Consider the following 27,221-nt stretch of genomic DNA (forward strand, 5'->3'; position numbering starts at 1 on the left):
CACACCCAGCTCCATGCCAGTGAGCCGGGGAGCTTCTTATCCATTTAAAGTTTGAGAATAGGTTGAGATCGTTTCGGCCCTGTTTTAAAATATTTGATAGATATGTTACTATGTTTAGAAAAACATTAAAATGCTATTTTTGTTTATGTGTTTTTCTGTGTAGTGCTATGTATTAGCATTCATATTAAATAGTATTCTGTATTGCTCGAAAATTCTTATGCTTTGCTTAAGAAACTCAATGACCTTTCTTGATCATAATCAGATAATATTTGTAATCTTGTCAATCTAAGGAAGACAATGAAATTTGAACTTGTCCTTTGAAATCTTGGTATTATAGGATTAGTAAGCAAACAACTCTTGGTTGACTAGGACAAGTGTGTTCCAATATAGAGCAAGTAATAAGGTATTTGTCAATAGTATCTGCAGTTGATTTACACTGCATTTGGTTACCTTGGTTTCACTAATTACAGTCGTTTGTTCTGGATTTGTCTAAGGTGGTAAATGATAAGTGGTTTTTAGTAATATGGACTACCACAGTGTCATTGAGGAATATCTTTAGGAAGTCATTTCCTAGAAATCTCAGAAAATATGCTTTTGGCTGCTAATGAAATTGTGTTTTATTCTTGATTTTTACTGATATTCCTCTGTGTATACCACATTTCTGTTGAATTTCACTTTCTGCTTCATATTCAAATTTCATAATCTAAATATCATTTTTGGTGCTTGGCATATTTCTTATGTTTATTTATTTTTAAGGAAAAAAATCAGATATCATTGTTAGGGATCATGGATTTTAAAGCTTTTACACCTTGTTGTTTTCTCTATTATACACTTCATGAGAGATTTTTTAAAAGATGTCTACTTTTTTTACTCACCATTTCCCAGTTATTTAAATTATTTAGAGCCAATATTTTTTCCCAATACCTTAAGTAGTTTAGAAATATCTATTTCAGAGACCTCTTTGCCAGAAGAATCTTATCTTTTACATTTGTCGATCATTTTCTCTTTTTAAAGTGATGAACAAAAATGAGACAAAATGATATTTGGTTCCTGTCAGGATAAGCCAGGGAAAATTTGTTAAGACACCTTCACTTGTCACCCTTTATGCTGCCTGTAATCTTACACTGCTAAGTAACTGGTCATGTTGGTGAAGACTACATCTGTAGTTTCTTTTTTCTGCTAACAGGTATGGATCTCTTCTCCAATTGCACTGAGGAATGTAAAGCTCTGGGCCACTCAGATCGGTGCTGGATGCCTTCTTTTGTCCCTTCTGATGGACGCCAGGCTGCTGATTATCGCAGCAATCTGCATGTTCCCGGCATGGACTCTGTTCCAGACACTGAGGTGTTTGAAACTCCAGAAGCCCAGCCTGGGGCAGAGCGGTCCTTCTCCACCTTTGGCAAAGAGAAGGCCCTTCACAGCACTCTGGAGAGGAAGGAGCTGGACGGACTGCTGTCTAATACGCGAGCGCCTTACAAACCACCATATTTGAGTAAGTATTACACAAAGGGCTCTGTAAAAGTGTTCCCTTTGAGGAGATAAAGTTCAACATTCCACTCTTTTTGGTAAAAATGGAGTTCAGGTTTTTTTAAGAAACAAGGATAAATGTGACAGGATGCTGGCAGCACTTTAGAGCAATATTCTTTATTTATTTAAAATAATAGATTCCTCTAACATTGAGACATTAATAATCGCACTTAGCTCTTTCAAAATATAGGACTATATTCTCCAAATTTATTATTTTATGTAATCATTGTGAAGAATAAAAATGCTTTGAGATTCCATAATGTACTTCCTTTGAGGATCTTGGTAATGAGAAATATAAATATTTTTCATTTAATTAATGGATAAATGTTACTGACAATTCAATATCTTGGTCAAACTACATAAATAATGTTTGATAAAGATAAAAACTCATGACAACTCAATCAAAAGATGACTTATCTTGTATAGCAGATCCATCCTATATAATGTTTTCTTTCATCTACTACAAAAATAACTGTGGAATTTATAAGCTAGAAACAAAAGATGAGACAGATTGTAGATATATCATTTCTTTTATGATCGATGAAATTGAAAAGTAAAAGTGTTTTTAAAAACCTAAAGGAAAAAAACAGAAGAATATTTATTTTAGCCCTTATGATGTATAATGTGAAAAGCAAAGATTGAATGCATTGAGGTTGTGGCTACTAATCTGGACAGAGATAATGCAAATAGACAAGTGTTATATGCTTAAAAGAATGGTCTTTTATTAGATGCATACATTGTGGTGACAACAATAGTCATGGGGTGTTTTATAAAAGATTGTTTTCAGCTTTTCAAATTACTCAGAACCACAAATACCCCAGCGTGATGTACCACTTTAGCACTTCAGAACCAAAAAATCATTTGTTTTGCTTTATTTTTTAAAGTTATACAAAGAGAGAACAAATACTTAAAGACAGGAAATATTGAGATATCTGAAATGCAATTTGGATGCTAATGTCTTTAGTTTAACTCACAAATCCACACATGATAGTGAAATAAAGTAGCCTAAAACCAAATTTTAGTAAGTGAGGAACATGATGCTGTCTTTGCCTCTGAAATCGAATTCTGGACTCAAAATTATATTTACTATTAAAAGTAAAACTTTTCCAAAATTTAAACAGTGAATTTAACTACTGTTTCACTTAAACTAAGAATATACATTAAAGAAATACATTATTAATAATTTCAAGGCAAAAAGTGAAGGGTATATGATTCAGATTAATAAAAATTTGTATTTTTAAATAAATACAATATTTGCTTTTACCATATAATAACAGGTAAATCTACTTCAAATATAGTGGGAAAATCAACTTGCCCTCTTTCGCTCTTAGTGCTCTTGATGAAATTATACTTACATATAGACCTGGAATTTTTTTTTTTTTTTTTGAGACGGAGTCTGGCTCTGTCACCCAGGCTGGAGTGCAGTGGCCGGATCTCTGTTCACTGCAAGCTCTGCCTTCCGGGTTTATGCCATTCTCCTGCCTCAGCCTCCCGAGTAGCTGGGACTACAGGCGCCCGCCACCTCGCCCAGCTAGTTTTTTTGTATTTTTTAGTAGAGACGGGTTTTCACCATGTTAGCCAGGATGGTCTCGATCTCGTGACCTTGTGATCCGCCCGTCTCGGCCTCCTAAAGTGCTGGGATTACAGGCTTAAGCCACCGCCCCCGGCCGACGACCTGGAATTTTAAACATCTACAAATGTCTTTTCTTTACTGACTAGATTTTTTTATTAATAAGACTATTGGAAGCAATTTTTTATTATTAAAATATTAACGCTGCATATATATTTAATACAAATTTTTCTATTTCTTAAGAATCTGGTATTTCATTTAGAAATCTCATTCAGGGATTATGAAATTTATTAACATTTATGTGTGTTGCTAAAAATCAAAACAATGCATCTATTATTTCACCAGGAAATTTTTAATTATTTGCACATTATTCATATATATATATATGTATGTATGTTGGAATGAGTTAGTTTTTAATAGTAGTTTTTTGTTTGTTTGTTTGTTTGTTTTGTTTATTTGTTTTTTTGTTTTTTTTTCCCCCCCAATCTGTTTTAGCCAGTTCACACTGCTCAAAATTTAGGGTTTGGGTTGACGTGTGACCCAGAGTGGAAAATTTCCAGAAGAATAGCTATTTTGTTGTTTTCACTTCTACTCTTCTTAGTTCTTCATACAACTTTAATCGTGTCTAGACTTTTTTTTTTTATTTAACTTTTAGTATTTAATGTCCTCTTAGAGTCATCCAATTATATTTAAAATTACACCACGGCTCTGACTTAATAATCATAAAAAATTTATGGTTAGTCTGATAATATAAACTCTAAAACAAGACTACTCCTGACCATTTTGCCCCCCAAATTCATATGGTGACAGTTTTTGATACTTGTGTTCTTTTTCATTCAGAATAGAAATAGTGTCATCTTTTAAGTTTAAAAGCAAATCCCTTACATAATTAAAAAAGCTAAAAATTGGCACTAATTACTTGCTTTTAATCAGAATATTTTAATAATTATTAAAGTTGTAGGTTTTTTTGCTAAATATGCAGTTTCATAATGAATATAATGTACATTTTAATGTTAGGAAAAATAGCAGTATATTTAGTTATGTTTGTGTAAAGCTCTGAAAAGCCTAATGAAACTGTCACTGTCAATTCTACAATAATGACAAGGAAATGACGATATGCTTAAAATTACAAAAGAGATCATTGTCAATATAAATAACTTTTGATTTCTATACCTCCGATTGCTAAAGTTAAAACTAAAAACTGCAAGAAAACAACTTTTACACAAAAATAGGTGGATGCAAACATTAAATAATGTACTTCATGTTCTTAAAAATATGCTTACAGTTATGTTTCTTTTTATTTTAATGTATTAACAAAAGACACATGAAGAGCATAAATGATGTATTTAATAAAAGGAGACTTTTAAAAATCAGGAATAATTTTGAACACATCTTTCAATACTTGCTGAATTATTCATGAGCACTTTCTGAGCTTGTTTTCTCTTATTTTTGTTATACTGTTACAGTTTGCTAAGTTGATATGGAGCAAAGGGATACACTCAAAGATTGCATAAATCAATTTAAACATGTAGAACATGGCCATATATTCAGAAATGCCATATTTACATTTACCTTAAAACGTTAATAAATTTCAGTTTTACTTTACCTTTAATTTTCATTAGCGTAATTAAAAACACTAAAATACCACTTTCATTTTTAATTAAAATTAATAATTACCTGCAGCACTTTAAATAATCATGTTAAAATGAAAGAAAATATTTTCTGGAGTTTTAAAATAACATTGCATTTTTATCATGAAAATTTTAAGGATTTGTTTAGAATCATAGACATCTTACTTAAAATAATTCATTCTTTCAAATGACACAATAAGTTATGTGTAAAACCATCTGGATAATCTCCATAAATAAAAATATAAAATGAATATAAAGTCAATAATGTAATTGACAAAAGTTATATTATTAGTATAATTTCAGAAAACCCTACTAGTTAAAACACTTTAATATTTTTATAGTCATTCCTGCTTATGATTTTGGCTTTATACTTTGAACACCATCTCTTAAGATTTTTGTCAGTAAATGAACATGAAATTCAATTCCTATCAGCCTGAACTATACAGTAATAAAGGCATAAGTATTTGTTATTTGGATACTTGTTGATTCTTGCCAATAAACATAATTAATTCCTAAAAATTGAAGACAATCATAAGGTACTCAATACAATTACATCAAAATATACTCATGAAAATATTTCTTTAAGTGTCATATAATGATAAATTGTACTGAATGAAGTGAAAAAAACTGCATCATAATGACTACATTTCTGAATCAATGGAGCTTTCTAGAGTCTAAAGGGAACAATTTATTTTCATGGCACATCCTTCCTTCATATTATACAACATTTGTACTAGTCCAAGTATACTAAAAGTCATTCTGGTTGTCTCCTGACCTAATTTTATTTTTGCCAACTTGTTAACCTTCATGAAATTTCAACTTGACACACCCATATCATGATTAAAAAAATAAATTTCTAAAACAGTTCATTTAAAATACTGCTAAACCTTTATCTAGACCTTTTATCGATAAACTTTAAATGGGGGAAATTTTTAGGTATCTGTATTATGTCTATGTGCACTTCAAGTTTTTAGTTGATTGAAATTGTAGAACATGTTTTGTTTAGTAACATTTCTTCCAATCCCTTCATTATCTCAGCCTGCCTTCTGTGAGTTTTCATAATTTGTTGAACTCAGTAGTGCTGTAAGAGCATACACAGAATTCAAAATAAAATGATTTTTCTTATTGATACACATTACCTCATACTTATGTACCTCTGTATAGTGCTTTCTCTAGGATTTTTTTCCTCTAATGTCATAAATATGGTGTCACTATCCAATGTTAAAGTCCAAAAATAAATATTTTTCTAGAAGGCCTTGCTTTCCTATAGGCCCATACACCACTAAATGAACGGACCTCTCTTGCGGGATTTTTTCTTTTTCACTTGATGTGTTAATTTCTGATTAGTTTTCTTCCATGTTGTGCTACTGTGTGTACTCTGAGAGTGGGTTCTTTTTGTTGTTCTTTTACTCTTTTATATACATACAGATTGGTGAACCTAATTTTCTCACTTTTTCAGTTTATTTCTTTGGGACAGTTTTATGGTCTTAGAAATATACTAGTCATTCTATTTTATCAATAAATCCCTTTATCCAGGAATTATGAATAAATCTGTCATTATCAAAAAGTTTACTCACTTCAACTCCAGGAATAGGAAACAAATGATAACTAGGCATCAGACAAAAAAAAAAAAAAAAAATTAACTCTGTTCATTTTCTCTATCTGAATTTTATTATATTTTATACTATTTTATAATATTACTTATTTTATTGTATTTGGTGAATTTTTTATATTCTACTTCTCTGAAAAATGGTCATCTATTCATAGTTCGTGTCATTCCTCCAGTTAACTGAGTGATGCAGCAGTTGGTGGGAACTTCTCTGTAACACTAGATACATGAGATACTATATTTTGTTTCTTTTTCTTTAATTGTTGTATAGTGGTCTATCTCAGCTAGTACAATTTAAAATGAAAGCTATAAAAATCCTTCTGAGGTGCAGATATGAAACACAGCAGTTGTTTTATATATAAATATCTAGTCACTTCTGTAAGCAATTTTTTTTTTTTTACTTACTCAGACATCAGTACTTCTCTGTGACTTATTTCAAGTCATTTAAAATTTGTGCCTGTGGGTAATTTGGAACTAGTTAGCATGCAAGAAATTTCTGTTCCCCCAGTTAAAGAACAATTTCATAGTTTATTTTATCAGTATAGTTATCTTTATAATTATCTGCAATATTTAAAAGTGCTATTTTAATGACTTTCAATTGAATTGACTTTATTTTGATAATTTGACCTGTGGTTCACCCCAAACTTTATATTCTAAATATTCAAAACTTACACAATAATAAGTACTATGTTTTGTAACTGCTTTCTCACCATTTATTAACTTTGCTAAAATCTGCTCCAGCTCTACTACAATTTTTCTTCCCAATACAATTACTCTCTTGGCATATTTCGACTCATTATCCAGCTATGCATATTATAAATGCTAAATAATTATGTGATGAAAAATGAATTAATGGGCATTTTTAAAGTATGCAAAATTTCATTAATGTTGTCATTATTTATTCATTCATTTATGCACACATGCAGTTGTTGATACCTCCAAGCAAACTTTATTCTTTTCTTCCAATTTTTAAAAAATGTTTTAAATTAGTTATATTCTTTGTTAGCTACACCTACAGATTTTTACATGGGGAAGTAGAATTTAAACTAATTCAAGCTATTGAAATGCACCCAACTAGTGTGTTTGTGTAAAATATCATGGAGTGTTTCAGGACTTTGAGATTTTAAACGTCTTTTGATTTGTTCTAAGAACTTATTTCATATCCTAAGGCAGAGTTAAATTGTTTCATATTTCTTAACACTCTTAGAATTTTGATTACTCCCCATTCTTCCCCATCTGCAATGCCATCTTTCTTTTATTTACTAGCAACTTAATATGTTAGCTCTCATGTTTCATCTTTTTATAAAACTAAGAGGTTTATGTTTTCCTCTAGTTTAGTCACTTTTTTTCTTTATTTAATTCCCATGTAGGATTTATTTATTTGCATTTTAAAATTATATTTTTGAGTTCACAAATAAATGGTTAAGTAAAATATTGTCATTTAAGGGCATATAGAGAAAACATAATAGATAAAAGTTAATTATACTTTTATTCAATATTTTATAGCTCTTTAGTATGACTCTTCAACTGCTTTTCAAAGCAGTTTATCTCATGCATATTTAGGACTTCTTAGAATTAACATTTAGCATATTAATATTATTTATATACCTCATTTTATATTACAGATCATTTTCATCCTCTTTCTTATTTTGTACATTGATATAAAACTGTGTAAGCATTTGTCTATCATATGAGCTTAACAAAGTAAGACTATCAATTAAAATATAAATAGAATTATTCAATGAAAAGAAATACCTACTTGGGAATTTTTTCCTGCCTCATCATACTGAAGATATATGAGTCAAAATTTGAACATGTTAAGTTATAAAGATATTGTAAATAAGTCTGGAATCTACAAATTCAATTGCCTATAAATATCATTAAACATTATTCAATACTCAATGTGCCAGACATTTTTTGGGTGAGTCTTCATCATCTTCAATCCTTTTAATAGAAATTAGATAGTGTCATTTAGATAATAAAGATTAGAAACTGTTTCGAACTCTGAGATTCACTGTTCAAGATTAAATAACATTACTGAATTAAGATTAAACTCAGCATAATGTGAGTCATTTTAATGTTTCCTGGAGTGTAACAAAATATTTTAGGTTTGTATTGAGTTTTAATAAGACTTCCTAGTCACTGTAAATTAGCTTGACCTACTTCAATTTAGGTGAGGAGAGTGTAGGAAATTCAAAAACCTTGTCTCCCAAAACATAATTACATACCAAAAACATAGATTAAAAACAAATTATAAGCTAGAAATTTTGCAGATAAAAATCAGGATTTTATTTATGATTCTATAATTTGTACCTTATATGATATAATGTATATACATTATGTATGGTAATAGTAAAACACTTACTCATACCTTTTCTCTTAGAGATACAATTATTTTGACTGTATGGATTGAAGAGACAATATTTGAAATTAACTTTGATAAAGTGTCTGTATATATATACAATACAGTGTTAGTCTGAATTATCAATGATAACTTCAAGTCATTCAACAAGGGATTATAAATACATTTTATATGTTCTAGTTTCATGATTCAGTCATATGGATACACTCACATACATTTAAATCCCATATAGAATCATTACATTTTTAATCAGTTATATTTAATTTTTAATTATATCTATGGAACAAACTTTGATTATGTGCAACATAGGAGATAGGAGTCAATGTATTTAACGAATGGCTACTTTATTATCAGAAGCTGTTAACATGACAATATGGTGCTTGTTGAGAAACAGATACATGATTGAATTCATTTTAGCATTTTAGTATATTCTTTTTTTTTTTTTTTTTTTTGAGATGAAGTCTTGCTCTGTCACCCAGGCGATCTCGGCTCACTGCAACCTCCACCTCCCAGGTTCAAGGGATCTTCCTGCATCAGCCTCCCGAGTAGCTGGGAACTACAGGCACATGCCATCACACCCGGCTAATTTTTTATATTTTTAGTAGAGACGGGGTGTCATCCTGTTAGCCCAGATGGGCTCTATCTCCTGGCCTGGGCCTCCCAAAGTGTTGGGATTAGAGGCACGAACCACCCCGCCTGGGTAGTCTATTTTTTTTAAGGTACTGATTGTTAAGTTTACAGTGCTTAAGTATGGCAAAATAAACTATGACACTGTAGATGAAACAGGTTTCTGGTACTAGTGTTTATGTATTATGAGAAAGGCAGTATTTTTAACTGCTAGTAAAAATGTTGTAGTCAGTAGATGGTTTTCCCCACCTTAAGATTGGCCTGAATCTTACACTAGATTCCAATATTACCTGTGTTTGATATTCATCATATATTTTACACAAACTAGAAAATTAGCTTTAGTTTATCACCAAGTGTTTTAAGGCACATCTATATGTCAGTCACTATATTTGGGCTGAAAATTACCACTTTATTCCATAAAAATGTATTTTAAAATGTTTTAATCATATTTTTCAATTAAGTTTCTTTAAACAAGACATAAACATAGAAGTAACACATAACTAAAATCAATATTAAATATATATTTTCTGGATTAAATTCTGAATCACCTTGGATACAGAAATAGTCAAGATAGAGGAGCTCTCCTCTTCCAATAAAAGATATGGGTTTGTTTCTTAAAGTGCAAAACATAGTAGAAAGTTCTGAGCCAACAATGGCAACAGTAGACAAAATAGATATAATAAATTTGTCATGATGATATACACCTGATGGTGTATGTAAGCTTAAATGTTTCACAGGTAGATTTAATATGAATGGTAGGAGTAAGTCTACAGATATGAGAGTTAATGTTACAGCTTGGCAGTTGCCAGACATTGTATGCTTAGAAAATGTATAGGAAACTTGAGGCTGACCTGAAAAATTAGGATAAAATTCTTGTGTATTATTTTCACCATTAATAAGCCTAGTTCTGATTCCAGAATTAACTGCCCTGTTAGTCACTGGTAGTACAGATTTTAGGTCTATTTTCTTTAGAAATGCACATCAGATGATTACATTAGAGGTCATGAAATAGCTTTATCCTGATTCTTTACTTACCTTAATCTTTTTTAAAAAAACAATGGTAACAGAGGACAATATTATACAGAATCTAAAGAGTTCTCATAAGCAATATTTTTAAATATTTTTAAATGATGAATAATTTCAAGCATACAATGGTAGAGAGAATAGTGTACTAAATCTTTCAGGTTTTCCATTGCTCAGCTTAAAGAATCAACTCTTGACCAAACTTGTTTCATCCAAACACTGATAAAACTGCTCCTTCATTCAGATGTTTCAAAGCAAATCCAGAAGGATTCTACCATTTAATCCATTAATGTTTACACTTTGCTTGTAAAAGATACAGTTTTTAACATAACCACAAGAGCAATATTTCTTCTTAAAAATAAGTTTTTTTTTTACTATCATTGGTTATCTACTTATTATTTAAATTTCCATAATTTTCTCACATATATTAATATTACTTATATTTCCAATTGATTTGATTCATGACTGAAATCAGCTTTACAGGTAGCAATGTTTTTATTTTAAAAAATTTTAATCAAGGTATAATATGCATATAGAAAAGTACAAAAATCATAAATGTATAACTCAAGAAATTTTTACAAAATGAGTACACTGTATAGTTACCAAAACATTGTCACATAATATGTCCAGTAGCCAAAATATTACCACTATAGTATGTCAAGAAATCCATTCTTTTGCCCACTTAGAGTTACTACTACCCGAAGCATTACTACTATCCTAGTCTGTAACCAAAAATTAGTTTTTCTGGGGTTTAAACTTTATGTAATTGGAGAAATAATGGAGTATGTTTGAGTTCCACTCAAATTTAATAGCCAGTGATTTCCTTGATAATATAGGGAAAAAACATCTGCAGAGCCTAATATATACCAGTGTGTGAGCAAAGACGACAATTTAGTTAGCATTAATTATCCAAAGTCACATTGCCTCCTACCCTTAAACCTAGAAGTGATACATGCATTCTTCATCATTTTGGAAGATATAGTGTTCTCCTTGGATATAATTTCTCTATCTTTGGAGTTCTCTTTATGGCTAATCTATCAGAAATGCTTTATGCTTGTCTTCATATCTTATTGACTGAAATGTAATCCTTTGTTAACTTAATGGCTTTCATAGCAACAAATATTTAAAATATATTAACTTGAATACCATCTACTAGCAAAAGAGTAGAAAAAATGAGATGTTTGTATTTCATTTTTCTTTGAACACATATTAGAAGATTGTGACAAATTGTGGACTATGATGCTTAAAGGAAATTTTAAATAGAGTAAAGAGATTAACATTTTGGGAAATAGCGTATCTGAAGAGAGTTTAAATGGCTCAAGGAATTGTGAATTGAGAGGAAAAGTAAAGAGGTGACATAATAAATGTTAAGTATTTAAACAAATGATACACAGATAAGATGGTAATCAGTTAATCTGTCTTTATGGAGAGCAGAAAAGGGGGAAATGGATCTATATAGCTCCTGTAAGATTTAAATTACACATTACAGGAAATATCCTAACCTTGACATTGGTTCTTGTTCCTGAGGGATATGGAAACATTTTACCTAGAAAGCTTTGTAAACTACATACGTATGCATATGCCATCTGTGATTTGGTGAAATATCACGTTCTAGCCCTGCATTGTATTTTCCCACAAAATGCCTTTCCTCATCTGCATCTGGCAAAGGAGAGAAAGGTTCAATTTACTTGAAGATGAAGAAGAGACAATTGAAAAAGCATTGGTTTCATTTCCCTCCCTTCCTGTTTCTCTGGGAATGACTTTATCTTTCTTTCTTTGGAATTTTTTAGAGGAAAAAAATTTAGTTTCCTAAAGTCTTTTTTTTTTCTCATCTCACATGTTGAATTGCAATGGAGAATGAAATGTCCGAAACAAAATTAAGATATTGTCGTTTTAGAAAGAGATTTAGGGAGATGCATAGAGTATAAATGTTGAGTATGAAAATGTCAAATATGTACATATGTAATAAATACCATAGATTGTGTATATTAAAAAGTATGCATCATAACTCGCAGGTTTAAAACTTCATATTGTATGTAATAATAGTTTACACATTAAGCTATTATTGTACAACAAAGTCAGTTGACTCTAGATGAAAAATATCTTAACCTTGTCTAATATGGAGTCTTCTCTTTACTACATTGGCTTATTTCTCTTATAATGAGAATTTTCACTTTTGGTGTCACATCATCCTCTATTGAAGTTTAAGGCAATCCATGGTGGCAGTTAGTATAGAACGACTGACAATTAAATAAAAATGAAACACCCCTTATTAATCATTCAAAGTCATAATTGCCTGCTACCCTTAAACCTAGAAGGAATACATGCTTTCTTCATCACTTTGGAAGATATAGCAAGCAGGTCTTATATGCCATATACAATTATTCTATCTGGAGTTGATGTTTGGAGATTAAATTATAATATAGCCTAACTTGGTAATGTGAAAGCATGAATTAGTCATACATTTCAGAAAAATAAATGGAAAGAGAAAATAATAAAATGGAAAACTTACATTGGCTAGACATTAATACTAAATTTAGTAATAACAGAAGTAACTACCTACTGAGTGTCCATTTTATAGGCATGAGTAAATGAAATAAGACAAAATAAAGATATCACTTTTGTAAATTGTTACAAGGTGACAGTTCTCTTCTGTCAAGGATCACAGTAAGTCCTGTGAAATAGGCTATAGTAAATAATTTTAGAATCAATTTATAAATATTTTATATTATTATATAAATATACTTAATTTTATATAGGCAAAATGGTATTAGACAATGCAGAAATGCCTTTTTTGATGGATTGGAGTGAATTCTAACTTCTTAGAGCTTGAATTAAGCTAATGATTGAGGAAATCTATAATTTTAAGTTATATTATGGAGTGGTGTGAAGATAATTATTTCTCAAGTTATGAAAACATAATATTAATGCCTATTGAAATTATTACAAAAATTAAACATTCAGGCTTATATTAGAATTATTTTTAGCAAATACTTAACATTGAATAATTTAATATTTGCCTCTCACAGTTAAAATTGAGCTTGAAATCTAGTAACATATTCCTTGATAATGTAAATCACTCTTTGTAGTAATTTTTGTAGAAATTGTTTTCATAATGCTTATAAAAAGTGTGCTTATATATCCAATATAGAGAAAGATTACCTTTTTTTTTTCCCCAAGGAAACATCTAAAGTAGTTACAAAGGCACATTGTATTGTTTTGAAGTTAATTTTAAGTCTGTGTTCTTTTTTTTAATGTTTTAAGTTTCTTCTCCTTTAACTTACTTTCCTCTCTAATTTCAAAGGGGCATCAATTGGCCCTATTATTTTTAGTGGTATTATTTATTGTGAAGAAGCACCATAACAATTTAAAACTGTAAATAAACACTTTTTAACCAGCTGCTTTAAGCAAGTCTTCCCAAGCTACTGACAAGAACAGTGTGACCCACATTCAAGAAAACTCATTGTTGGTCACAACTGTATTCCAAGCACAGTGGTCTTCAGTTTTGTTTGGCCTGGAACTAGATTATATAAATGTTCTCGTGGCCTGGAGTATAGGAAAATGCTTATGTTTCATGAACTCATCACAGGCTGATATATAGAAATAAGATTAATATTTTAATTTAAAATACCAATATAATAGTCAAATAAACTGAAATACTCTTAAGAGATCTCCACAGGAAAAATAAAAATAAATACTATCAGAACTCTGATTGATAATGTAAAGGGAATTAGATCAACTTAAATTGCTATTGACCACACATAGCCCAATGCATCCTCGCTTGATGTTAAGTGATCTGTACCTACTGCACAAATAAAAATATTCCAATGAGGTTTTCTCAGTGTGATATGCTCTGGGTCATCCTAGAAACATTGAAAAATGCAAAACAAGAAAAAATGCAAAAGTATTTTGAATTATTGTATCCTCCTTCCCTTCCCTAAACCTCATGCAAATCAACAGTCTTCCTTTGAGATTTTTAGCAATGAATAAACCAACCTTGGGCATATTGGATTACTCCTGAAAAGTTTTCAGCTTGAAAATGTGCCTGAAGCACAACCTGCTCACCTGGTTGGATGTGGTATACTAAGTAAATACATGCCTGAAACATACCCTGTTCTTATTGATTTCAGAACAGTTTTTCCATAAGCATCACAAATTTTACCATTTTTATAGCTTGGAACTTTTAATTTTAGAAGGTATCATTTTTTATTTTGCTCTCCAAGTATGCTTTTAATTCCTTTGAACTTATAGCATACTATGGATTTATGAGTGACCTTTGTACATGTTCTCACATCAGAGAAGCAATGTGGTGAACAGCACCAGTTATGGGGTCAGTCAGCCAGGTTTCAACTACTCACCCAGCCAGCTACTATCTGTGGGACCCCTCTAATTTATTTAACCTTCCTATAATTCCTTTTCTGCATCTGTGACATAGTCCCTCCAAAGCTCATTGTGGAAATTAAATTATTTAACATGTTTAAAGCAGTGAGTGCCTGCCCAAAAGAAGCACTCATTAAATGTTCAAGGCAACCATATATTCAGTTAAAATTGGAACAATGACATCAGTCTGAGTATGGACAAAATTACAATTCTGGGCTTAAATAGAACTAATTATGCTCTCTTTTACTCCCAGAGAAAAATCAGACTCCAAATATTCTTTTCACTATATATCACTATTTTACATCTGCAGTACATATATTCTTTCACATAATACATATTTTAAAAGTACAGTCTCCTTATTTTCCTGTTCCATCCAAGAAACCAATGGAACAGATATTGTAGAACTAAATACATAATACTCAGCAAAGGTTAAGCTTTATTTGTTTCATGTGTTAATCACAAAGCATGATTATAACTTTTAAAATTTCATATTCTCATTATTTTAACTTGTATACTTACAATAAGTAAAGATACTTGGTTATGTACAACAGTGAAAATCATCTGAAGAATACAAACAACAGATTTTTATTTCAGTATAGGAAGTAGCATATTATATTTGATAATTGTAGAAAAAGGATTTCTATTTGCTCAGGCAAAAAGAAATTAAAATGATGAAAATCAATGTCCATATAGAATTTGACTCATCTATGTTTAGAGAATTGTATTGGCACATTGGTGCAAATTCTAGCCTTATACAAGATATTGTTATCCTATTGTGTCCTGATAGCCCTGTGTAAAAGACACAGATGCCCTAAAATGCTCAAAGTAAATGAAAGTCATCTGTTAGTATGGAAAACAATGTCTTTCTGTAACATATACCAAATATATCTATATCTGTTACAGATCAGTATTTGAACACATAAAAGCCTAGAGATACTTTTGCCTCCTTTGTTCTTCACCAAAATATTATTATCTGGTAAACCTGATTCTCTCAATCAGCTTTCTATTTATATTTTTGTATCTTTGTCTTTCAATGTGATACAGAACTAACAAATAGTGTCACAAACTCCTTTGAAAAAACACCTAAAAAACCACCGAAACTTTAGTTTCAGCTTGTAGTTTATTCATTGGGCTCTCTGTGTAATTCTCACGTTTTTTTATTCTATGTGTTTCTGTCTTCTAACTTCTACATCAGTTTTGCATATATATCACTCTTTTGCCTAAATATCAAGATACCTAACAACTAAGTTTTAATGCCCAATTTCATTTCAGAATCATTCTCATTTATGTTTATTTCTCATATGAAAAGAAAAAAATTCTCATTTTTTATACAGTGATAAGGCCTTTACATTTAATATTGCTGTTTCTAGCTGTGGAAGAAATTAAATATTAAATAAATGTAATTGTTTTTTAATCAAATATGCTTGTGAATATAATTACTATAGTCACCTGCAATTAAGCATTTTCCTCTTATCAAAATGCACTAGTTTTCAGTGAGTCTATGTTAAGTTTATCATCTCATTTACGGAGGAACATGATATTTAATTTATTAGAATAAAATATCTTTGGTTATCTTTGAGAAAGACTCCTTACAGTGTAATCAAGGAAGAATGTGTAGAACTCACTTTGGGGCCACTATTCAAGCACTATCTGTGTGATTTTTAATGGATAGAGACCAAGGGCATTCTAGCAGCAGGAAAGTGCATGCACCAAAATGCAGAATTAGAGAGCAAATAATAAATATGGAGAAGTAAATCTTCTAACTTGTCCAATCTATCAGATATATCCAGAGGTATAGTGAAGGTTAAGATTTAAAAGTTGTTTTGGATAGACCAAGACACGTTTTGAGTAATAGTACCAATAGTAATAGTAGCTGACATTTATTGAGATGGCACAAAAAGACAGTGTCCTTTCTTTTTTTTTTTTTTTTTTTTTCGTTCTTGTTGCCCAGGCTAGAGTACAATGGCGTGCTCTTGGCTCACCGCAACCTCTGCCTCCCGGATTCAAGTGATTCTCCTGCCTCAGCCTCCCAAGTAGCTGGGATTACAGGCATGTGCAACCACAACTGGCTAATTTTGTATTTTTAATAGAGATGAGGTTTCTCCATGTTAGGCTGGTCTTGAACTCCCAACCTCAGGTGATCAGCTTGCCTTGGCCTCCCAAAGTGCCAAGTGGGATTACAGATATGAGCCACCCTGCCTGGCCCTTTTTTCTTCTTTTTTTTTTTTAATTAAAAATTTTGGAAGCAAAAAATAGACGTGAGGAAAGATGATAACTTAAAATATTGTTAAATTGAAATGTAGCAGGGGTTATTTTTGCATAGGAGAGATTTAATCAAATGTATGTTACTTTTAATCACTTTAAGTATGTTATTTGAAATGCCGTAATTCCAATTATCCATATGTCTTTACTAATTCTGTGAGTTGCAGACCAGATCTTCCTAGGGTAAGGTTTACTTCCTAGGGTAAAAGACATCATAGAGAGACATAAATGTCTCTCTATGAAAGAAGAAACCTAGAAGCAATTATTTATTTTAAAAAGTTTCAGTCTCGGCCGGGCGCGGTGGCTCACGCCTGTAATCCCAGCACTTTGGGAGGCCGAGGCGGGCGGATCACAAGGTCAGGAGATCGAGACCATGGTGAAACCCCATCTCTACTAAAAATAGAAAAAAATTAGCCGGGCGCAGTGGCGGGCGCCTGTAGTCCTAGCTACTCGGGAGGCTGAGGCAGGAGAATGGCGTGAACCTGGGAGGCGGAGCTTGCAGTGAGCCGAGATTGCGCCACTGCACTCCAGCCTGGGCGACAGAGCGAGACTCTGTCTCAAAAAAAAAAAAAAAAAAAAAAAAGTTTCAGTCTCACGGTTATAAAGTGAATTCAGTATTAGTCTGTGGTCATTATGTGCCTTATTTCTTCTTCATTAAATGTTATGGGGAAAAAAATCCTGTACTCTTCTATAGGTTCCTAGGTTTTGTTGCTGTGGGAAATACCCGAGGCTTGAGACAGTGGCATGGAATCCCTTCTTTGAGCATCTCATTTCATCACTTTTTTCCTTTCACAGTCATCCTTAGAATTGAGTTGTTCACAAAGTATTCAGGCAGTCTTTGTGAGTGCAGTGGTTTATTACATTTTGAAGATTTAGAGTAATGGAATGCAAACTTACTTCCAGATATGGAAAGTATTAACCCTGAGTTCTCCCACTGTGCTCTGCGAGAAAGCAGGCATTTACTTTGTATTCCTCAAATCCAGTCCTTTCTAACTAGCTTACCAAAAGCAATGAGGACTCCTCTCCTTTACTATCTAGATATTAATATTAACTTATTAGACTATTTCTCCAAAACATTTGACTCATGTTCTCCTCTTAACACATCTTTGAGGCTCTCTGTTGGAGCCACAGTAACCTCCATATTTATTCTAGTTTTTAAAGACTTTTATACTTAAGCTCTGCCTACATTTCTGTTTCACATCATTTAATGATTTGTCAGCTTCTTCATGGATACTTTTTCTCAAGCCCTTGTGTGTTTAGACATTCTGTTCTTCTAGCATCCTCTCTCATCTGAAAACCCGCTTTTCTCTCCATTCATCTGCATGACCGTCTCTTACTCATCAATCAAGATTCAATTTATTTTACTTTTAATGAGAAGACTTCTCAGACACTGAGATACAGACACTCTTAACTGTAACGTCTTATAGACTCTTGTACGTAATTGCTGTCTTTAGAATAGTTTGTGAAACAATTGTTGGTCCATTGGAGTGTAAGATCTTTTAGAGCTGAATCATGTGCTCCATGTAAAGGTTCCATGTTCCATAACTGTGCCCGGGATAAAGTAGAAGCCCAGAAATGCTTATAGACTACAGCAATGAATCAGTAAATGAAATATTCTGAATGGAAATGAGGTGCAATTCTTTTTTCTTCAAGGTACTTAGTCTAGACCTCTACCCTGACTTAGATAAATAATAAAATTACAGTAGTCCCTGAATAACATTTAAAAAAGCAAACTAAAGCAACAAAAAATCTTAACCATTTCCAGTCCTAAATAATCTCCGCTGTATTTTATCTTCTTTCAGATTTTCTTAATTTTCTGTTTTTATTCTGGCCTTATCTACTAGTTCTTTTATTCTTTCTTCTGACATATCACTTTCTCTTTCACAAGTCCTTAAAGTTCATGTTTCACTATCACTCCCAGCTAATTTCACTAAGCTATTTCCTTTTCAATTGTCTGCCACGTATCATTTGCAAACATATACGTAAACAGTAAGTAAATATAAAGTTATCTTAAATATAAACATAATGGGTGAGCCATTGTGGATATGTATAATATTTATGAACATGAGGTTGTTGATAGTACTGGATACCTATGGCTGGAGGCGATTCATCTGACTTTTCCTTCAGGTTTCTGAAGTTTTTATGTAACAGTTTGTATGTATATGACATTCTTACTTATCGTCATTATTGCATAAGTTATATCTGTTTTATGGCATTGTAGTAATGAATGGGTACATCAGATGCTGTTTTTTAAATATCATGTTGAAGAATTTTACTTTCTTTATGAGAACATTATTCTGAGATATGTAGGTAGTTTTGTACACTTCTGATAGTTTAATAATAATGCATATATATAAGTATACATTTTCAAAACTGTTTGACTAGAATTCTTTACTGGCCCCAACAAAGATTGATTAATTAAAATTTGAACTTTTATTTAAATTTATTGTAATACTTTGCATAGATAGTAAATATATAATGCAATATTTTTACTTTGCTATGTAATTAAATGTTTATAATAATTTACATGATCTCTAATTGAACACCAAGTTTAAAGTTTCCAAAAGTAACATAATGATTTAAGGATCTAAATCTTGGCATCTAATTAGAATGTAATTAAATTAATTTTAACCTTTAATAAGCATGATATTATCTTGTTTCAATAATTAAGCATTTTTGTGTTTTTTTTAAAGCCAAGTTTAATTCATTGCTTATCAGTTTTTCAAATCTCTAATTATCTGATGACAGGTTAAATTGAAAGGAAGAAAAGGAGGGTTTAATGAGTTTCTAGAGTATAACTAAAACTAAAGTATGTACCCAGGCTTTCATTCTAGGATAGGCAATTAAAAATTATACCTATTATGCCAAGAAGAAATAATATTTATTTAATATGTGCTATCCATCTCACCAAAACAAAAATTTCACTCAAAACATGGGGACGAAATTTAATCATAATACAAGGAAATAATTTAAATAACAGTTAAGATTATACAATATATGATAATTAGAAAATTAATCATTAAAAATTTATATTCTAGATAACTTAATTATTTTTTAATCTCTTTCTGAACTCACATGCCTTAATTTTAAATTATTTTGACACAGATATATAGAGAACTTATTATATGAACTAGTCCTATATTATAATTTAAAAACAATGCAACATTTTTTTTTTTTTGGCTTTAGTGGTAAGTAGTGTCATCTGTGCTATCATGAAGTAGATGCCCTGAGGACAGCATTGCCAGACTTAACAAATAAAATATACTTGGCACCCAAATATTCTATGAGACATACACCTACTAAAAATGATTCATTCATTGTTTATCTGAAATTCAAGTGTTATTGGGCCCTCTGTACTTTTTATGGCAACCCAACTCAAGGGGTTATCAGAACGTATAGTCTTGGTGCTTTAGTGCAGTGTTGTTTTTTCTGCATCTCTTCTCTGTGGCCAGTTTTCAGTGTGTGAACCTTTTTAACCCCCTTCTTAGTCTGCCCTTCCTGCTTTTAACCTTCTACTTGCCTTGACGTAGAAGTAACCAAATTATGTTAGAGGAAATCTGATCATCAAGTATGCAAATAGCCATACATTTACACACTGTTTCTAAGTTGTATGTGTTATGTCTTCTTTGAATGTATCTTTAAATAGGCTGTTTACAAATATTTATCAACCCAGAGCTTCCAATTGTTTATGTGTCTTAAATCTGTTTGGTTGTGGGTAAATTATTTTGAAACTTCACCCTTTTTTAAGTAGGTTATTGATGGATAATACATTAGCTACACAGCTATATATTTTTTTAATGAAGGTCTTATTATTTACTTGTATTTTTTTTCTCATCTTACTTTGTTGGAATTTACACTTGGTTTTCATATAAAAGATGAAGTGGTGCACATCACAAGTATTTGGAGTAAATATTGTGATACAATAGGTGCAAATAGGCTTATACAAGCACAACATTCCTGTAATTACGAGAATGACCAATCCCATTCAGCATTTTCATGCTTTCTGTTTTGAAAATCAGTGCTAATTTCAACCTCACAGGAAATGTGCTAATTTAGTCTTCTTATAATGTTGTTTTGAAGGAAAACACTTGAAAAGTAAGTGCCTAAATATCACTAAATATTATCAGCTCTGCGCTTCTCAAAAAAAAGAACTGTGTATTTTTTTAAGTATGGATATTTTGTTGGAACTTCAGATACACACAATACTGATACAGTAACTTAAATGAAAGTATCCTTTGTTGTTATTAAAGTAAGATATAACTGAGGGAATTGTCTTCAAAATAAATTTTAAGGGTACTTCATTGCTAATGTAAACAATGCTATTTTCAAATATTTCTAGAACAAATCCCAATTTCCATATTTTATTGAGCTGTGATGAAGGATTCCAGAAAAATTGTCAGTGATATTATAAACATGCAGAGAAAGATATGTTATATTTACATTTCCTCAATATATACCAGTATAGGGTCAGCACATGTGAAAAATAATTCAGTCTCCAAACTTTACTTTGAGATACTAATTGGGCAATGGTGTTCTGTTTGTTGAATGGTATGGTGCCCAAGGTGGCTAGGTTAGGGTCATATCCTGTTATTTTTCTCCTGAGGAAAAATTTATTGCCCTTCTAGAACATAATTTTTCACATTTTTAGAGAAACTTGAACTAAGTTCAAGAACATTTTACAAAATTCTATGCTAGTACATTGTCTTGGCTTCTTTTTTAAACAAATATTTTAATATAAAAGTTTAATGTTTTTAGAGTTTCAAAAACAGATCTTTAGAATACTGACAATTCTTGTTTCTAAATGGAAAAGTTAAAAATGATTACTCTGTGTTTTTAGATATCTTCTTCAAGTCAATTCAAATAATAATATTCAAAGCGTTTTGACTATAGGAGTTAATACACTATCACTAGTTTTTGTCATAGTTAAAAGCACTCTTCATTCATATAATTAATTAGAGGTATTATTAAATCAAACAAAACTGAGTTACTATAACTGCATCTATTCTCTTAATAATATGAGAGTAGTTGAAATAGTTGCACTAATCCACTGGGTTGATATTTCCTGGTGAAACAGTTGTAAATATACTATTGCCTTGTGAGAAGGTAGTTTTGATTTACACATACACATATATGCACGCACACACACACATATAGAAATTTCTAAGTGCCTGCTGATCTTCTATCTAGAAAAAAATATCTGTAATGTTTCACTGGATTCACTTTGTCACACAAAGCTATGTGAGGGTAATTGTATACCATTGTATCTGTGTAGTACACTTTTGGACAAATAAAAGCTCCTATTTTTAAAGCTGTTAAGTCCTTTGCCTAGCAATGAAATTTGGTTTAAAAATAAACACTGATCAATACTAATATCTGAAATTGTCTTGGTAGTAAATGTAGGGCCTTTCACCGTATGTCAACTCTACTTGATTCGGAAGGTACCTCACAGATTATGAAATACATTTATTCATTGCACACACTCTGCTAGGTGAGAAAATTAGGATGGATCCATTTTTAACTCAGAGCTTGAAGTGGTAAATAGTCTCTCCCACAACGGTAACATTAGAATTTTAGGAGAGATGGCCAACTATTTAAGGCTGCCAGAGTTGCTAGAGTGAGAATGTCTATGATACAATTATTATGCTCAACATGCTTCTCTCTTCTATTTGAAATGATACATTTTATTCATCCATTGATGTATATTTCTATTTCACAAAACTGTGTTTGCCTATTTTCTTATTTTTAAATATCCCTGGATTTAAATTTTAATTTAATAACTATTCATTGCAAACTATGTTGTAAGTATTCTATATACATATAAACTAAAGTAAAAATAAATACCTGGCTTTACTATGTATTTCTCACATTAATGGTCTAAAGGATTGTTTGAGTCATTTATTTTATGAGATTTACTTTCTAAAAGATTAATCAGGTTTACATATAGTACATATTATAATACTACCGTCTCCAAATTCCTGTTTTCCACCTATGTTCTATAATGTCTTATCTCTGTCAAAATAGAATAAAAAAGCATTAAAGCATTCTGTCTGGTGAAAGGAAAAAACACATTTAGTGTAAGAGACTATGAACCTTATGAATTAAAATTAAGAACATAGTTTGGTGAGGCACAGTGGCTCATGCCTGTAATTTCAGGACTTTGGGAGACCCAGGTGAGCAGATCATTTGAGGCCAGAAGTTTGAGACCATCCTGGGCAACATGGTGAAACCCTGTCTCTACTAAAATTACAAAAATTAGCCTGGCGTAGTGGTGCACACGCGTAATCCCAGCTACTTAGTAATCTGAGACAGAAGAATCGCCTGAACCCGGGAAGCTGAGGTTGCAGTGAGCCAGGATTGCACCACTGCATACCAGAGTGAGACTCTATCTCAAAAATAAATAAATAAACCGAAGTAATCAAGGTTTTTAAATATATATATAAAATATAAATCTATTTAAATAATATATAAATATATATTGTATAAAAATCTATGTAAATATATATTTACATAGATTCATATATATTTAAATTTAAAATCTAATCTATTCATAATGTCTAGGGAGAGAAAGATAATGATTTAAAGTCCAAACAATATACAACTATATTTTAAAAAATAAAAGCAAATATGAGTGTTCAAATGGAAGGTAAATAAAAAATCAAGCAGTTACCCTCTTTTAATAGTTAACACTACTGTGCTTATTTCTGGATGTAAGGTTAAACTGAAAAAAAAAAAAATTCTAAAAGATTTTAAGGGGAACCCTTAAACATGACTCAAGAGTAAGACAGAAGAAAGTTAAAAGAATAGATTGTTTATCTGTACAAATTTCTAATGGAGGCTCACTTTAAAACTATTCTGAAGTGTGTGATGTGCTTTTACATAGAGCAGAGAGCAGATATTTCTGACTTCCACAGGGGGGAATGTGTTCAAGTTCTTGTACGCTAGATGCATTTATATGTAAAGAAGTGCCCTGATGATGAGGCTTATTGAACACTTGAATAAGCTCTGGAATAGGTTACTGATCTCAGCCTCCGGAAATTTTTCACTGCATTGGAGAGTCTCAGGCATCAGAGATATTTGAAGGGTGTCCTTTCTTTAAATTGCAGAAATAGGTTATTTCATAAACTTAATATATTTCTTTAGTGTCTGAGGTTTATACAATCATAAAGTATAAAGTGTATTTTCTTTCCTCTTTTGCAAGTTTGACAATGTGAATATTCAATTTATAAAATTTTTATTTTAATGTATTATGTAAGATAATTTTTACCAGGCAATTACATGCAATAAATAGTATATCAGTACTGACAATTTTACAATTATTTTTGCAACATACATGTGATAGTTATTTGTCTTAAGTTATTAGTCAATTTAATACCTTAAAATATTAATTTAAGTATTTAATTTTTTCTCATAGCTTAATATCAGTTGCAAATTATAAAAGGCAAAAATAGGATTCCACAATATAAGGAAAAAATATACACCATGGAATTTTTATTAAAAATTATATCTATGCTAAGTTATGAGAAGGTAGATATTTGAGAATCTCTTTTCCATTAAGGATACGTTTTCACCTGTAGTTTAGATATTAAGATAATTGTCTTAATCTAGCATTTATGACTCACTATGAAGAATAAATGCACTGAATGAATAAAATTGAAAAAGAACACAGTCCTTTTCCTATTACTTCTGATTTCATTTGATTGAAAATAAAACCTTCTTTCCCATCAAGTGACCAATTCCCTACATGTTGATGCATCACAAGAAAAAAATGCTTTTGTGAAATAAAAAGAAAAAGAAATTATCTGAGTATGCTTTGATAATTCCAAAACATACATAGAATACATTAGAAAACATAGAGATTCTCTGTGTATTTGACTCATTCTGTCGAACCTGAAATGCATCAGCAAATGTTCCATGTTACTTAACACTGGAATAATTGTCCTAGTACTGGCTCTAAAATGTCATCAATTAATATTTTTTTTTGTGGGGAGGGTCAGATAATATTTGCTTGCTACTTGTCCAACATTAGCCCATACAATGCTAAAAGAATAATACGTTTTGCTTGTTTTTTGAGGCAGAGCCTTGCTCTCTCTCCTAGGCTGGAGTGCAGTGGCAGGATCTCAGCTCATTGCAACCTCCACTTCACAGATTCAAACAATTCTTGTTCCTCAGCCTCCGGAGTAGCTGGGATTATAGGCCTGTGACACTAAACCCTACTAACTTTTGTATTTCTAGTAGAGACGGGCTTTTGACGTGTTGGTCAGGCTGGTCTCAAACTCCTGAGCTCAAGTGATCCACCGGCCTCGGCCTCCCCAAGTGTTGGAATTACAGGCATGAGCCATCATGCCCAGCCAAGAATAATAGTTATTCAGTGTTTAAACTCAACCCTTAAAAGGTTTGAAATAAAGCGGATGTGACTAAAACTTTAGTAATAGTATAAACTATTTCTAGGTTGGCAGGATTTTGGCTCCTCTGCATCCTTGGACTCCTTGTCTGTGGATTCAATCAATTGTGGATTAAAAGTATTTGGAAAAAAAGAAAGTCCTGCAAAGTTTCAAAAAGCAAAACTCTAATTTGTCATGCACTGAGTACTACCTTGAATTTATGTGAACAAAGTGATGTGCCTGCTGTTAGGCATTATATTAGATGTTGTAAGTAACCTGAAGATAATTTAGCATATTTAGGAGGACATGCATAGGATATATGCATACACTACAAGCCATTTATAAGGGACTTGAGCATCCTCCGATTTGGGGGGCAACCTGGAACCAGGCCCTCACAGATACTGAGGGATAACTCTTCACAAATGTACGATTAACTTCTGATATGGAGGAAATTTTCCTTCCTCAATCTAATTAGTTCTGACCTTCAGAACTTAGATCAGATCTAAGTTCAGATCTTATATTCGTCCTATCCAAATCTGCATTACTGAATTAACGCATAGGTGGGAGGAAGTAAATTTAATAAAAGATGATTAAATTATTCAGACAAGTAGAATAGGTGTATTATTCAGACAAGTAGAATAGTGAACTTTAAAAAAAAAAATGTAACTCTAAGCAGCAATTAAAAGATGTCTTTTAAGTTTATATTTAAGATATTGAGTATAACATATGTTAAGCTTCTGTGTTCTTATAACTGTGAACCATTTTAATACTTTCTTTTATTAAAAAGAAACAATTTCTTTTTGTATCCTAACTAAATCAAGTGAACATATAATATTTATGTTAATGGCTTTTAAGCCATAAGAACTAGAAATGATATTTTATACTCTAAACATATGCTCGGTTGACTACTTTCTGAATTTATACTAAGATGTAGTTTTTCAGTATATTAGTTTTTTGACATAATGAATTAGTTTATAGGTTGACTATAGGTCACTCCTGAGTTTCTTTTGTTCTTGAACTAAGAAAAAAATGTTTCCTCTAAATCAGCATTTTCTGATTTTTACTATTAAAAATAAAGGCCCCAGGCCGGGCGCGGTGGCTCAAGCCTGTAATCCCAGCACTTTGGGAGGCCGAGACGGGCGGATCACGAGGTCAAGAGATCGAGACCATCCTGGTTAACACGGTGAAACCCCGTCTCTACTAAAAAATACAAAAAACTAGCCAGGCGAGGTGGCGGGCGCCTGTAGTCCCAGCTACTCGGGAGGCTGAGGCCGGAGAATGGCGTGAACCCGGGAGGCGGAGCTTGCAGTGAGCTGAGATCCGGCCACTGCACTCCAGCCTGGGCGACAGAGCTACACTCCGCTTCAAAAAATAAAAATAAAATAAAGGCCCCAACCCGGCTTATTTTGAAAGAAGTAATATTATTTGTAGGTGACAATATTTTCCTTGGTTGTCTAGAAAGCACAAAATCTTCTGTAAGTAATGATAGTGTTTCTTTTCATTCACCAGTGGGTCCAGTTTGGACAACAAATTATTTGGTGATCATAATGATTTGCTCTGAGTCATTTTATAAACTTGAACTTCTATGGTTTCGCTATTCTAATTTATTGAATAATTTTCAATTCTGATTGGTGTACACATTTATTTGAATTATTTCACATGTAAGTGTCTCATGAAACAGTTTGAACTCAAGGACACAGAAAAATAGGATTTCATTCTATTAAAATAATAATTCCATTTACTTGTAGAATATTCTTCGGAATATTATGACCTGGCTACTGTGTGGTACAATATTGTATCAAATTCATTTTATACTTCTTGATATCATATATTACAAAATATGTTCTGA

The 27,221-nt window shown here is 31.5% G+C and overlaps 1 protein-coding gene across 2 annotated transcripts in view; it reads left to right on the plus strand.

The window, feature by feature from the left end:
• PCDH10 (protocadherin 10) overlaps positions 1–27,221 on the plus strand; it is a 62,899-nt gene that overhangs the window by 12,629 nt on the left and 23,049 nt on the right. For both annotated transcript variants that reach the window (XM_037992010.2, XM_007999800.3), the window contains exon 4: positions 1,187–1,492. In XM_037992010.2, coding sequence (XP_037847938.1) covers positions 1,187–1,492 — 306 coding nt within the window. The remainder of the gene's footprint in view (positions 1–1,186; positions 1,493–27,221) is intronic.

The sequence above is a fragment of the Chlorocebus sabaeus genome, chromosome 7, assembly GCF_047675955.1.
Source record: "Chlorocebus sabaeus isolate Y175 chromosome 7, mChlSab1.0.hap1, whole genome shotgun sequence".
Classification (NCBI taxonomy): Eukaryota; Metazoa; Chordata; class Mammalia; order Primates; family Cercopithecidae; genus Chlorocebus; species Chlorocebus sabaeus.